General features: G+C 41.0%; 1 protein-coding gene across 1 annotated transcript in view; it reads left to right on the forward strand.

Annotated features, from left to right (window-relative positions):
* ADCY2 (adenylate cyclase 2) overlaps positions 1-14,558 on the forward strand; it is a 395,282-nt gene that overhangs the window by 246,142 nt on the left and 134,582 nt on the right. The window contains exon 5 of the mRNA XM_063086882.1: positions 14,068-14,216. Coding sequence (XP_062942952.1) covers positions 14,068-14,216 — 149 coding nt within the window. The remainder of the gene's footprint in view (positions 1-14,067; positions 14,217-14,558) is intronic.

Raw genomic sequence — 14,558 nt, forward strand, 5'->3', positions numbered from 1 at the left:
GACAGCAGAAAGGTACTTCAACATTTCTCAGACTCTAAGGAGGACACCGAAGGCCAAGATGTTTACATAATTTACCCAGTGTCCACTTAATGACTGACAGAGCAGAGGCCAGAATTGAAAAATTCTGTCCTTCTGTCATTGAAAAATCAGAATATTTAATGAGCTTCTCAGTGGAAATCTTATTCAAAGTTTAATGACACATTTGGCCACACATTCATACATTTCCTCCTCTATCCATCCAACAGATGTTTGTTGAGTATCTACCGTGTGTCAGGTTCTGGGCTGTGTGTTCTGTACTGGGAAGATAATATTGAAGAAGTCACGATCTGGGCACACCAACACCTACACCTGAAGTAAAGAGGTGACTTCAGTAGAGTTTAAGGGCCATCACTAAGTGAACATTGGGTGTAGCAGCACACAGCACCTACCCCAGATGGGGGCAAAGAGGGAATGCAGGAGGCTCTCAGGGAGGAGGTGGTATGTGACTGGAAGTTTGCCTGGAGGACGGTGGGGGTAACCTTAGGGAAGGAAGGTGGGCATGGGTGGGAGCTAGCCATCTGTGATGGGCTGGTCATCCATGTCTCAGGGGAGCTGTTCTGCAGTGCCAAGTGGGGGCTGCATGTGATTCAGGTTAGCTGGATTGCAGGGACAGTGGGAGGAAGAGGAGGAATGAATGACGTGGGGTACATGGATATATCATATCTTGTAACATACCAGAGGGTTCGGGCAATGTCCCAGGCATTAGAAGCATTCAGAGCTGGGGCTTACCTGACTCTGCTGCTTTCCAGTTTAGAAAGACCTGCACTACGGAAGAGAAAGGGTGAGGGAAAGGGGAGGACGAGAGGAGGGAAGCCCAGTTAGGAGGCAATTGACTCGTAAGATGGGTGGCAGAGGTGGGATCCACAGCATGTAGGACAGGAATCGCTGCTTTGTTGGATGTGCAGTGCTAAGAAGGAAAGAGTAATCTAGGATGAGAGCAGGTTTCTGCTTGAGCAGCTGGGTGGATGGCCAGCCATTAACCAAACTAAGATTGCAAAGGGACGGACAGCTTGGAGAGGTGACGGTTTCCATTTGGAAACTCTGCATTTGAATTCTCAACATGTGACTCAGTCCACTGGTTTGCCTCCCAATAACCATTCTGTCCTTCTCTATCATGACTGATTCTTTTTAGCTGGGCACATTCCACCCAGAATAGAAGCATGTCACAGCATTCCTTAGCCAATGATATGTGAGAAGTGACACTATACTTCCGAGTGATGACCTGGAGAGGTGTGCTCTTCCATTCTGGAATGACAGGGGCAAGAAAACAATTGAAGTGATGGAGCATGGAGTCCAGGGTATAGAGAACAGAAGTAAGGGCAAGGGATGGGTCACGGGGAAAAGTAGTCAGGTTAGAAGTCCAAAGGAGTCTTATATTTAGAGCAATGATTCTCAGCCAGCAGGAGATTTTACCCCCCCAGGGAATATTTGGTGATGCTTGTAGGCAGTCCAGTTTGTGACAACGGGGTTGAGAGGTTCTCCTGTCATGTAGTGTGTACAAGCTACTAAAGTCTAGTCTAAGTCCAAGTCTGTTGCATAGATGCTGCTAAACATCCTGCAGTGTGCAAAACAGCCCCCGCGACAAAGAACTATCCAGCCCCAAATGCCAGTAGTGTTGAGGGTGAGAAACCATGGTTTGAGGATAGGCAGACAAGGTAAGTGCATACAGTGAAATTGCAAGACATTAGGGAAATGGCAAAGAGTGTGATAAGCTGTACAGTGCATGACCTGTGTGAAGATGTTCAAATTCTTTAAAGACACACCCACAGCCAAGCTGAGCATGTCTGCCTGTCAAGGCTCAGCCCACAGGCTGCCAGTTGACTTCCTCTGACTTAAAAGTTTGATGAGTTTTAAGAACTTATGTACATTTACTCACTCAGAGTAAATAAATGAGTGAGAAAACACTTCAAATCAAATCATGTTTTCTCCTACATGACATGTGTGATCTAAACTTGGGTTATCATCTCATGTAACTTGCAGGAAAATCTACTACATGATTCTTGATTTCTTAAATTATATTAGCTCCAAGCCATTATTTATTTATTTATTTATTGGTCAGGTAGTGGAGCATATGAGATCCTGAACAAGAATCACTGTTTTTAGCTCATATTTGATGTAGTTCTCTCCAATGACAGAATTATTAGTGTAACTTGGAAGGAGGAATTCCTGAAAGAAAATCTGTAGTCTGGATACTAAAAATGTGATTTGTTTAAGGAAAAGACAAAGTTTTAAAAACATTGTGTGCTGACAATATAGGCACACAAATCAGGTGTGTAAAAAAATTAACAGTCAAGCAAACTATAGCAAAAGAGCAAAAGTTCAGACTTGAGTTTCACCCACAATCCTTTACGTTACTCTTAATAAAATTTGAGGAATGTGACAGCCTTTCTGCTATTTGCTGTGATGATTTTGCTGTGCAGTTTGCTGTTTGCATCTTTAATTTTCGTCTGTGGAAGCTCAGGCCATTGCTTGATTAGCAGAGTAAGAGTTAGTGAAGCTCTGCTGTCTCTCTTTTCCTGTTTATTATTCTTTCCCTGAAAAGTTGTTGTTATGCAGAAATGATGGGCACATTGATGAGTATCTACCCTATCAGTGCCCAAGAGGACAGTTAGTGTTTGAGGGTAGGCACAATATTTAAAGGGTGTGATCTGGGTTGTGTCTTTAGAGGCTTTTCTGGGGAGGCTGGAGTGGGAGAGTCAGTTTATTGGGACAAATAAGCAAAGGTCTGAGCGTCTGCCTCAGTGCTGGGGAGTCCTTGGCTCGCCTCCCCAAGCCAACTACTCAGCTTTATATTCACAGCAGAAAATGTATGTGCCCTCTCCAGGATTCAGCCATACGTTCGTGAGAGAAATGTGAAGTGCTCTTCTCCAGAAGTCTCCTCAGTTCACTGTGTTTTCAGAGAAAGCTTCTGATATTAGCTACAATTTGCTGCCCGACCCTTTTCCAGGGAGCGTTTCTAGCCTGGGTTTGGACTGGCTTGGTAGGAAGAGGTGAATGTAGGAGACTTCTGGGGGAACAGCTCCCCTCCTGTCACTAGCTGAAGCCATGCGATTTATTCTTGTGCCTATTTATGTATTGTCTTTCTTTACTGAATGCAGTTTAGCAAACTGGTTAAGAGCAGTTAACCACTAACTAACTCTGTGGGTTCAAATCCCAACACCTGCTTGATGTGCGATATCTAGCAACTCACACAACCTGCTTGGTCTTCATGTTCTTTGTAGAAATGGAGGAAATAATAACAACTACCTCATCAGGTTGTTGGGAGAATTAAGCGAGATAATACTTACAAATTGCTTGATACATGGAAGGTAGTCGATAAATATTTTTTGAACTGAGGAAAGTATCTTGAATTAGGAGCACAGCATCTGCATTCAAGTAGAGCGGTTCTGAAGTCTTCTAGGGTTGATAAGAGAAGGTTCATTTCCACATAAAAGAGAGGTCTGTTCTTTAATCAACAATTTCGAATGCCCCAAACATGAATTTACAGACCTCCTTTGAGACAAAAGTTGGTAGCGATGTGTAAGGTGCTTCCCCCTTTCTGTTGCTCATTCTCACCTCTTCACACCTCTCTAACACTCATTGTGGTTTTGTCAAGCTGAGCTTCCAGGCTTGGCAGAGCAGTGCACTGCAGATGAGAGCTCCAAGCCTCTCAAGGATTCAGGGCAGTGAGGCCACCATCTGATCACTTTCAAGGAGGGAGCTGGACTCTGCCTTCTGCTGGACAGACACTAGTGTTCTTTTTCTTGTACTTTTTGTGGGAGCCCCACTGAGACTAGCTTGGTGACACTGTGCTGCCAACATTCTGAAGGATGGGAACACTAAGCTGGCTGATTACACCCTGTCACTTTTGCATCCAATGAGAATTATGACTTTGGTGGATACAGACAACAACAAATTTGTCTGTAGGATGACACCTGCCGCCAAGTGGAATGAATAAATTCTCATGACTTCAGCTTTTAGTTAGAGAAAATCTTTTAGAGAAGTTTGACCTAAAAGAAACTGAGGCTAAACATATAAAATCTGGAATTTATTGAGCCAATATGATGATTGCAACTGGGGAAATGCGTAGGTCAGGTCACCTGAGAAATGCTCTCTGAAGGGGGCCAGCAGAGCTTAACATTTTATAGCTAAGTAGGGGTAGAATTTTTAAATTTTTATAAAGAAGTTGGGGGAGAATTTTTAAATTTTTATAAAGAAGTTGGGGGAGAATTAAAGGAGAGAGAGAAGACAGCCCCTCTAATCATTGCATCAGCTTTTCTATTGAGTAGTACACTTGTAGATTTTGGATTATTTCTGGGTTATATCTTACATGCAGGAATCTAGAGTAAGGGCTACAAGAAGTATCCTACATTATTTTGTTACTTTTTCTGGTGCCTGTTATGTCTGGAAATGGTCTTATGATAATGTTTTCCAGGACACGTGGACATGACTACTGACTTATCCCAGATTTCTCAAGACAAATTTAGCTGAACGGGTCTGAGCAGATTTTTTAGTTATCAGAAGTGATCCCTGTTTTTTGTGTGTGTGGAAGAGGAAATGCAAATTAGTACAGAACTGTCCCCATACTTTGTGGGCTCATTCCCGCATTGTGTGATTCCTGCACCACCTGAAGCAACCGCAACGCCATATCCCAGCCCTTTCTTCCATGGACTGCAATGCAGCCCATGCAGGGGTTAATAGTGTGGGCTCCAAAGTCACAAGGACCCTGCCCTGTAGACTCCTCACAGGCTGACTAGTCTTGCTGAGTCTTAGCTTCCTCTGCTCTAAGTGAGGGAGGAAAATCTATACTTCCCAGAGAGGCTTTCCAGACCTTTTACTCCGAATCTCCAGATTAGAGGGATGTGTAAGCCAAGTCTCACAAGTCAGAACAGCTGTGAAAATCCTTTGCACCCAGGGGCAGAGGACATGGGTGGTGTCCACACCTTTGTACGGTGTTGCATCTATGCCAGTAGCTACGGTAAGCTGTGGGAAAAACTGCCCCCAAATCAAAGTGACTGGCAACATGACTGGTTTCAAGCTTGTATTTGTCTAGCATAGGTGGGCTGCCACTTTGCACCGTGCATGGGACCCAGGCTCACAGAATCAGAATCTGGAACACTGCTGGTCCCAAAGTGGAGGGAAATGAAAGCATCGTGAGCCTCGCACTGGCTCTTAACACTTCCGGTTCAAAGGAGCATACGTCACTGTGCTCACATTTCATTGGTCAGACCAAGTCACATGGCCAAGCCTAGGGTCAGTGGGGCAAGCACATATCTCAGAACACTAATTCAGTCCACTGCAGGTGTTGTGTGTATAGAACTGCATCGTGTATCTAGTCATCTACAGCATATAGTTACATTGAGGGACTGCATTTGAACGTTAAAATATCCAATTTTACTTCTCGGAAACTTTCATCAGATTGCTGCCATTGTGCTACTGCTTTTTCTTTCTTCTTATCACCTCCTTCTGTTGATGATTCTATCAGCATCTCCACCTTGTCCTTTTTGGCAGAAGAAATCCAAAGGCTGGTTGCTACCACCTGCCTGGCTACCTATTCCTTGTGTTTTGGGTTTTGGGGGGCCAACATCCGGGAGTGTGATTAGTCTTCCCACATACTCTCCATGGTGCTTTGCCTATTTAAGGCTGGATGGTGTTCCTTGGAGAGGCAAGTCAGACCAGAATTGACTTCACTTTGGAGCATTTTACTTTTTTACTTTTCGGTGTGTAAGCTTGGAAGCCTAGTTTGTATGAGATTCCCCTCTGGGCGATTTATCACAGTCGGTGCTGAGTTGTGCTGTGCTCAGTTGTGTCACATTGTGGGTGCACCAGCCTGAGTCTTACTCTGGGTGCTGCTGTGCAGTGGGGTGTCCCGTGCCTACGCAAGGGAGCCCAGCTGCTCCTCTTATCTGAGGGCCTCCATAGTCTCACACTCAAGGACTGATATCTTTCTACCTCATGAGTGATTTCCATTTCCCTACAGGTTCTATTTTAGAGAATTGAATTGACAGTTGATGGTAAACAGTTCAAGTTTAGAAATACCAATTTACTGTCATCAGTGACTATAGACATAATTTATAATTTGAGTTGATTAGTACTTTTTTCTCTAACTTCTGTTAACTAGAGAGTAATCGCATATGACTGATAATTTCATTCTTTCCACCTTCTTTTAGTAATGTGCTCTCTAAAAGTGTGCTGGTCATCTTGGGCCTGCTGACCAGAGCTAGTGGTCAAGGTCAGGGCAGCCCGTGGCTGTGAGGTTGGAAGACACAAGTTCTGCTGGGTCTTGACTCCCCAAATGACAACCACCTCACTTCATTCCCTTTGCGCCGTATTACATCTATTTTGCTTCTTTATTTTTTTCAAAAATGTTTAAATTTAAATGTAATTTTATGTGACCACGGCTTGTTAAATGCTGAAACAGGATATGAATACAATAAAAGGACTTACTGTTTTGTAAAAGGGAATTGTCATTTGCTGAGGTGAATGTTGATTTTAATTTGCACAAAGTGGTCTAGTTTTCTAGATTGTGAAATAAGTGAGCCAACTTTCCCTCTGCACACAAATACAAAACCCCTGCCATTAACTTTGCTCCTCAGAATTCCAAATCCTTCTTCATCCTGCTTCCACTCTCTGGAGCCACTATTCCAGAACCCGCTTGAACTCAGCCTCTTCCCTGTTTGCTTTTTCTACATCCCAGTGGTGTCTCCTTTCCCACAGTCCCCCTGGACTTGCAGTCTTCACCACTGTGTGGGGATTTGGGTGCTTGGATTCTTTCCTCTGTGTGACACTGATTGTTGGGCATGTGCAAAAGGACTTGGTCATCTCTGAAACAGTGGGAGTAAATTCTAGAAAAGGCCACCCATGGTTCTGTAAAATGCTGGAATCTTACGTAGACATGGAAGCCTTCAACTCACCCAGTTCAATGAACCTATTTTCTACACAACTAAACTGGGATTGAAAGGCCGACGTAGTCTGGTTGGGGTGGTAGAGAAAGGGTTGGAACCATCTTCTTGCAATAGAAACAGTTCAGCTGTTTCTACTACAGAGAGTTGCTACTATCTATCACATATAAATATGATGACTGAGGGCTGCCTGGTTAGCTCGGTTGGTTAGAGCATGGTGCTGATAAGACCAAGGTCCAGGGTTCAATCCCTGTACCACCAAGCAGCCCTCTGCCCTCCAAAATAAAAAAAAATTTTTTTTTAATTAAAAAAACCCCAGAAATATGATGATTGATTTTTTTTTTTTGTAAAGTCAAAGAAAGATAAAACAAGACCTTTCAAATAATGGGTGTTCAGTGCACTTTTCAATTGATGTGAAGCAAACTTTCTATCAAGGGACCTAAGATAAACAAGCTAAGTTTAGTAACGGTAAACAGCAACAATAGCAGTTGTTAGGAGAACTTCACTTTGGGGACATGCTGGTGAGGGAGGTTGGTGCTGGTGGAAGGTGGTTATTCTCTGAGACTTGCAGATATGGAGCTGCTTGCAAGAGAAGATACAAGCTGACATGAGCTGGGGGAGGATGATGACATCTCTTTATGTCCCTGGCAGCTATTTTCTAAGGCCAGCGTTTTTGGCATTTTATTTTGAATGGCCACCTGGCCTTTATACTGCAGGATAGTATTGAATGACATCATCTGTCTCCTCAGTACATGAATGATGGAGTCACTTGTAGCCCAGTGGCTGCTTAGGGATCTGGTGTTTGTCCGTTTTGATAGCTACTCTCTGTTGGGAAGAGAAAAATCTATAACAACATCCCTTCTGTTCATTGAATTGCTTTGCCATCATGATGTGATTGAATTGAATTTAAAATAAGAATTGAATAGAGGTAAGAATTTTGAAGGAGAAAAATTTTTTAATTCTTATGAAAGGAGTTTTTCACTGTTATCCTCCCTTCTTGGAAAGTAAAGCAGCTTTATTAAAGCAGCTTTAATGTTTATTGCATGCATGATTTATTGAAGGGACAGGGCATAATATGCATTACTATATCTTAGATCAAAATGTAAGTACAAGGGTTCTTTACTTGGATTTTCCTATCAACTGAAATAATCTAAAAAATAACATAAAATATAGTTATAATATCTACTTCCCTTCGTTATATTGGGAACACTTCAGAGCTCAGAGTGTCCTGAATTTTGATCAGTAGTACATTGATAGTACAGCTAACTCTGTAGCTCTTATGTGAGGCACAAATTAAAAGAACAAGTTCTAAGAAAAAATTATTGCTAATGAATAACAGCTGGAGGTTTAATAAAAGGATGTGTTAAATGGAACCCCCAAAGGCCAACTTATTAAGTGGATAACCTTTGAATATTCTAGAATTAGCCAAATTCTCTGTAGTTACACAAGCTTTTCTAGTAAGAGAAAGAACTAATAACAGTATGCACCAATCTGTTTAACGACAATTTGATTTTGCAAAAGTATCCTTAAGGAATTTTTCCAACATACTTAGAAAAAATAGTATAGCTCAGTTATGTCCGGTATATTAAGCCTTAAGTGTGTGTGTTGCTTTTAGATAATTTGGCAGGGCACACAACTACATCTGCAAAAAACTAAAATATTAATGGAAATTTTGACCTTGTCAGATTACAAATTGGTTTGAAATTTATCATGTGTGCCATAATATTGGGCTTTTCTTTCAGATCAGAACATTTTTAAATGGAAGAAAGACAAATTTCAAAGAAAAATATCTTGATTCACCACTTGTGAGTTCAGGCTTTCATTTGAGGCCACCCCATTGCCCAACACTATGCCCACCAAGAGAGCATGTGCAGACCCCAAGGCATGGGTCCCATTCGTGAGCTCTACCTAGATGCTGTACTGCCCATTGTCCACCAGTGGCACCAGCATCAAATCACAGTGGGGATGCCTTGAGTTCTTGTATTTGGCCAGTTGGCTGTTATCAAAATCCTTGCTTCAGTTTAAATTCACATGGCTTCTTTAACACAACAAAAGAAAAAAATTTGTTTTGTACAGCATATGAAGTTTATTTTCTATATTTTCCAAACCACCTATAAAAAGTCAGCCATCATTTACATTTGCATCTAAAATAAAGATCATCACTTACATTTGGAACAGAATGACTATATTTGAATCTTCTTTTTTGATCATGGAATCTAAGTCAGGAAGGACTGGCTCTGTGTGTTTTGAGGTTGAGCATAATCTTATTACAGAATATAGGAAGAGGAGAGACAGTGCTTTGAAATGTCTCAGATTTATGCCAAGCAGAACCCCCAGATAAGGATCTGGGTACAGTCCTTTTGCTAGCAAATGATTCCAGGCCACAAGGTGAGGGATGACACTAGGGAGGGAGGCCAGCTAATGAAAGGAGCTGTTGGTGGCAACTAGGTCTCCATCCTGCTGGAACCCTCTGAAGGATGTGCAGAACATGCTCAGAATTCCCACCGAGGGACATTGGTGCAGAAGCTGGAGTATTTACTTATCAATTACTTCCTCGTTAGCTGAGTTACAGGAAACTGTTCATTCAAAAAGGAACAATCTGCAGTGACTTACTAGGAAGGGAGAAAGGATATGGACAGGACACTGACCACAACAGCTGCAAGAAGCATAGCTAGAAACTAACATAAACATTTGGAAGTGTACTGATTGTTTTAAATTCAATGGCAGACTGCTCTGAATCCATGTGCACACACGGGTTATCATCACAAAATCATAATGCAGAACCATGTAAACTGAACGCCTGGTACATTTTTATTTCTTCTTGGATCTCAACTCATCACCCATCAGAAAGAGGACAGAGTTGGTTTTAACCTAACTAAGCCAATCGTCAGACATCTCTGTAGACACACAAATTCCCTTAGGATTTCTAAATAGAGCCTGGATCCGGATTTATAATTCCTTGTATTCTACATATTAACATTCCTTGTCACTGTTGTAAAAGTTAAAGAAATTTGTTTTCAACATCTACTTGGTCTGACTATGATAGAGGTTCCATGGGACGCCTTAGAGCCACATGCCTACCTTTGCTCCCATGTGGGGCTGCTCTCTTCGTGCACGATCATGTGTCTCCTGACCTTTGTGAATATAATTTTTACACTTTCCTCACCAGCTTTTGTCTGTTTGTCTAAATAGATTTTGCACATTGCCATTCTTCTGCAATATTTTGTCCTTAACACTCAATCATCACATGTATTGATCAATAAACAGAGAGAAGAAGCGGTAACTGCTCGTGCAGTGCCTTGCTGTGGTGTGTGCTCAACACTTAAAGAGATGGAATTAAGAGAAGGTGGCATTAGCAGAACCCAATCCCTGAACTTCCAGGTACAAAGTCTGTCTGCCAAGCACTTACTTGTGTACATCATGACTTTTATTACCTTTAGAATTCCCAAACGTCTAACCATCTGGTGGGTCACAGAGGCCAAAGCATAGAGGAATTGAAGATAAGTAGCAAATTTATATATTTGGGGGATGGGTAGTGAAAGATGTGTAGATGATGGAGTAGTTCTTTCTATCAAAATTAGAAAAGATAATCATTAAAGTGCCATTTACTTAAAACATAAATCCCCATTGTCTTCTCAAGTGAGTTCTGAGATTAAAGAGGGAACAGGCTTATGGAGAGACCAGGCTATCAACCAAATACATCAAACTCTCAATTTGTGCCTAATAAGGACATTTTTTTTTAATGTTTAAAATGTGAACATCTATTTGTCATGTTTTAATAGTTTCTGGAAACCCTAGTTCCAAATGGCTTCATTTTTCTGGGGCCACTTGTTTCTTTAGTAAACAAAAATGTTGCTTGGTTTCTTTACCCGTTGTTGAACCCAACATTTTCCATCCTCCTGGAATTACTTCTGCTCTGGCTCCATGCGGAGTCATCTCAAGAGTTGGGGCACTGTTTCTGCTCTTTCAACACTTTGATTAAGTCCAAAATTTGAACATACCTCCTCACCTTTATGCTAACATGATGCTGCTGTATTATTAGGTCATTAGATAAATTTGGTGAATAACTTAAGGGAATTCGAGCTCAGAATACAAATCAAATCAAAATGTAATTCCAAGGGGTTGTTTCTGTTCACGATCCTCAACATGGGGAAACCCTGAATTTCCTTTTTCTTGAGTTCCTCTTTGTGTGAACATTACTAATCCAGAATTTGCCCAGTCCTGCTATTTATGACCAATAAGGTTATTAATATAATTTTTAAAGATAAGCACTATCTACCCAGGTCTCTAGCATAAGCAGCACCAACAATGACCAGAAGCCTTAAAATTAGACTCTTCTTTGATGCCCTGGAAGAAATGCTCAGCATGCCATTCATTCATTCAACAGATAACTGCAGAGCAAATGCTACTTGCCAGGCACTCATCCAGAAGCTGAGGGAGAAAGGAAATGAACAAGCCTTCCCTATGCTTCCCTTCATACCACTAGTCTCTGTACGTCTAAGGAACCGGAGGATATATCTCCAATGTCCACAACAAAACCTAGTGGTATTCTCCCCCTCCGTAAAAAATAAAAAAATCTAAAAAATGTATGGATTGTCCTTCCTTTCCCCAAAGAATGAGATATCTACAAAGTCTATTATTCTGATATTGGTATAACTATACCAGCTTTCTTTTCATTGAGGTTTATATAATTCATCTTTTTTGAGGTATTTCTTCTTATTTCCCATATTTCTGTACTGTTACATTTAAGATGTGTTTCTTGTGAGTAGTTATAGAGTTACATTTTGTTTTTCAAATCCAATCTGACAACATTCATCAATTAGAGTATTTAGTCCATTAATATTTAATGTAATTCCTAATACAATGTGCTAATAGCTGTGACTTTATGATTTGTTTTTTATTTGTCCCACTGTTTTAAGTTCTCTTTCTCTCTTCTTTACTGATTTATTTTGGATTAGTTAAGGATTTCTTTCCCACTTTTACTCTATTAGCTTGCCGGTCATACATTTTTTCATTGTCTTTGTTGTTACTGTGGAAATCACATCCATTCTTGATTTGTGGCAGTCTAATATAAATTGCTGTCATTGCTGCTTCCCAAACAATTCTAGGACCTGAGAACACTTTTCTCTCCACTTATCTCAATTTTACTTTTGTGTTAATGTCCCTGTATGTGTCATTTCTGTTATATTTTATATCACACATTATCCTCCATATTTTTTATAATCAATATGATATTTCCCATATATGTATATATGGACATTTAATTTATTAAAAACTTTTAATTTGTTCATTTCATGTCTTCATTAAAATTGAAACATCAAGGGGAATTTAACAAAAAATAAAAAGAATTATTAAATGAAAATTATTTTCTTAATTTCTTAAGTACCCATAAAATTCTGTTTGCTATGTCAGTATGAGCACTCGTGACAAGTGTTGGTATCCCTACACTTGTGATAAGTGTTGGCATCCCTACCCTCGACGTAACTGCCTCTTTTAACCTGTATTGCAAGGAAGTTGATAATACTACTAATTAGACAGAGCTGTTTTTTTGATTCAATTGGTTTCTAGGAATAGAGCTCCTAGAAGAATAAGGCACATAGCAAGTGCTCCTCAGCCTAAGTTGTCCTCCTGTTTTCCCAGAGTGTCAGGCATTAGGCTTCTTCCAAACACCAGCCTGTCCTTCTAGCCTCAGCCAACAGCAAGTGCACTCTTTGTCAAAGCCTTTCTGTTCTGTGAACAATATGATATTAGGGACCTTGTCTGATTCTTCTTTGCATTGACCATTAGTGCTACCAAAGGGCCTGGCTTTTCCTGAGCAGAAATGGATGTTTTCTGAATTGGGGAACAAATGAATGAATGAATGAACAAATGATCAACACTCGGTTATGCCAGTTCATGGAGACATGCTTCCTACCGTGTACTGAGGTCCCCGCATAGGCACACACTGGGTCTCCTGTCAACTTTGCATTTGTCTTTCCCTGGAGCAGGCCAGAGGTGGGCTGGGCTGAGGATCATACAGTCTTCATCAAGCTGCACTCCTGGCCCTCCCTTGGCTCCCTCGGTGGATATTCCGCAAAGCCCCCAATGTGATGTGCAGCAGGAGTGGACCCAGGAGAGTGGTCCCCTGTTCCTGTGCACCTGGAAGCAGAGCCTGGCTTCCCCTCCACTCCTGCTCCCTCACCAGTTTGTTCAGAAGAAGGAGAAGAAAAGAAAAGGAAAAGGAGAGAAAATGTGGGAGGAAGAAAAAATGTTTTACTGGACAAATCCTTGCTCATTGAAACTGAATACCAGGTGCTAAACTTCACAATACCTAAAGAATATGGTGTTTTCTACAAGAGACTAACATTTAAAATTACTCTAGAATGAACCTAAACTTTCAAAGATTGCCCTTCTGTGATACTTTTTCTTTTTGTGTATTTTCCTTGAGGAGGATAAAAATGTCATTGTAACCTAAACTAAGTATATAGTAAAAGAAGTGAAATATTGCATGCTAATCTTTATTGTTACTGGGTTTACTAAATTTAGAGATAAAAAAAGATACATGAAAAGCTCATATGCTCATAATTTCTTTGTGGTCTCCCTGTAGTTTCTTATAGATGACATTTTCCAGAAGCTGATATTTATGACTCTTTTAATAATAGTTCAGAATCATTAAAGGGGTTGGGTGTTCACCACAGAGAAAATTAAATATTTGAAAATATTTGACTATCTTATTTAGGAAGTGTGGAAGATTAGTTGACTTTCTAAAGTGCAATAAAGATTGTATTTTACCTCTCAAATGAACAAGCAGGCAAAAATGAGTGTTTTCTTTCTTAGACTGACCACTGGTTTCTGGGCTTTTAATATTATTTCTGCCTCACTACTTTAAAATTAAAAGAGATAAATAATATCCTCAGGGAAATAACGTTGCGTCCCTTTATTCTCTGTGCTGAAGGACACATACTTAGAACTCAATAAATAACATAATAACACAGTCTGACCTTAGAAAGTTTGATTTTTTTTCAGTATCTATTTCTAGAATCTGTATTTTAACTTGTCGGATATAGTCCCCAAATCGCTCCCAGTACAAAGCACTGATGATTGCAAGTACTGCTCGGAGGCGCCCTTAGTTATCTGAAGTATCTTTGTTCTCTCCCCCTCGTTTCAGGAGCGGCTACTGCTGTCCTTGCTGCCGGCTCACATTGCCATGGAAATGAAAGCAGAGATCATCCAGAGGCTGCAAGGCCCCAAAGCAGGCCAAATGGAAAACACCAACAACTTCCACAATCTGTATGTCAAACGACACACCAACGTGAGGTACGCTGCTCTGTCTGAGGTCCTCAGCAAGTCTGGGGGTCATTTGCCCAACCAGGGACGTTTTTCCCTGGGAGCCCACGTCGCTCCTTTGTAACTGCGAGTCCTTTGCAAGTAGATAGTTACCACCACACTCACCCTTCTGCTGACTCGCAGGGCCTTCACATTAAGATAAGAAAATATCTTCTCCAGTAAAGGGAGTTGAGTGGTCCTTCATAGCCCTCCTTTCCATGGCTGACCATCAGTCACAGAAGGGATGAGCTGGACAGTGGAGTCCTTATTTTGGGAACTCCATGGAGTCCAGGACAGTTGATATTGCAGTAGGATTAGAGGAAGCGTCTGTGG

The sequence above is a fragment of the Cynocephalus volans genome, chromosome 2, assembly GCF_027409185.1.
Source record: "Cynocephalus volans isolate mCynVol1 chromosome 2, mCynVol1.pri, whole genome shotgun sequence".
Lineage (NCBI taxonomy): Eukaryota > Metazoa > Chordata > Mammalia > Dermoptera > Cynocephalidae > Cynocephalus > Cynocephalus volans.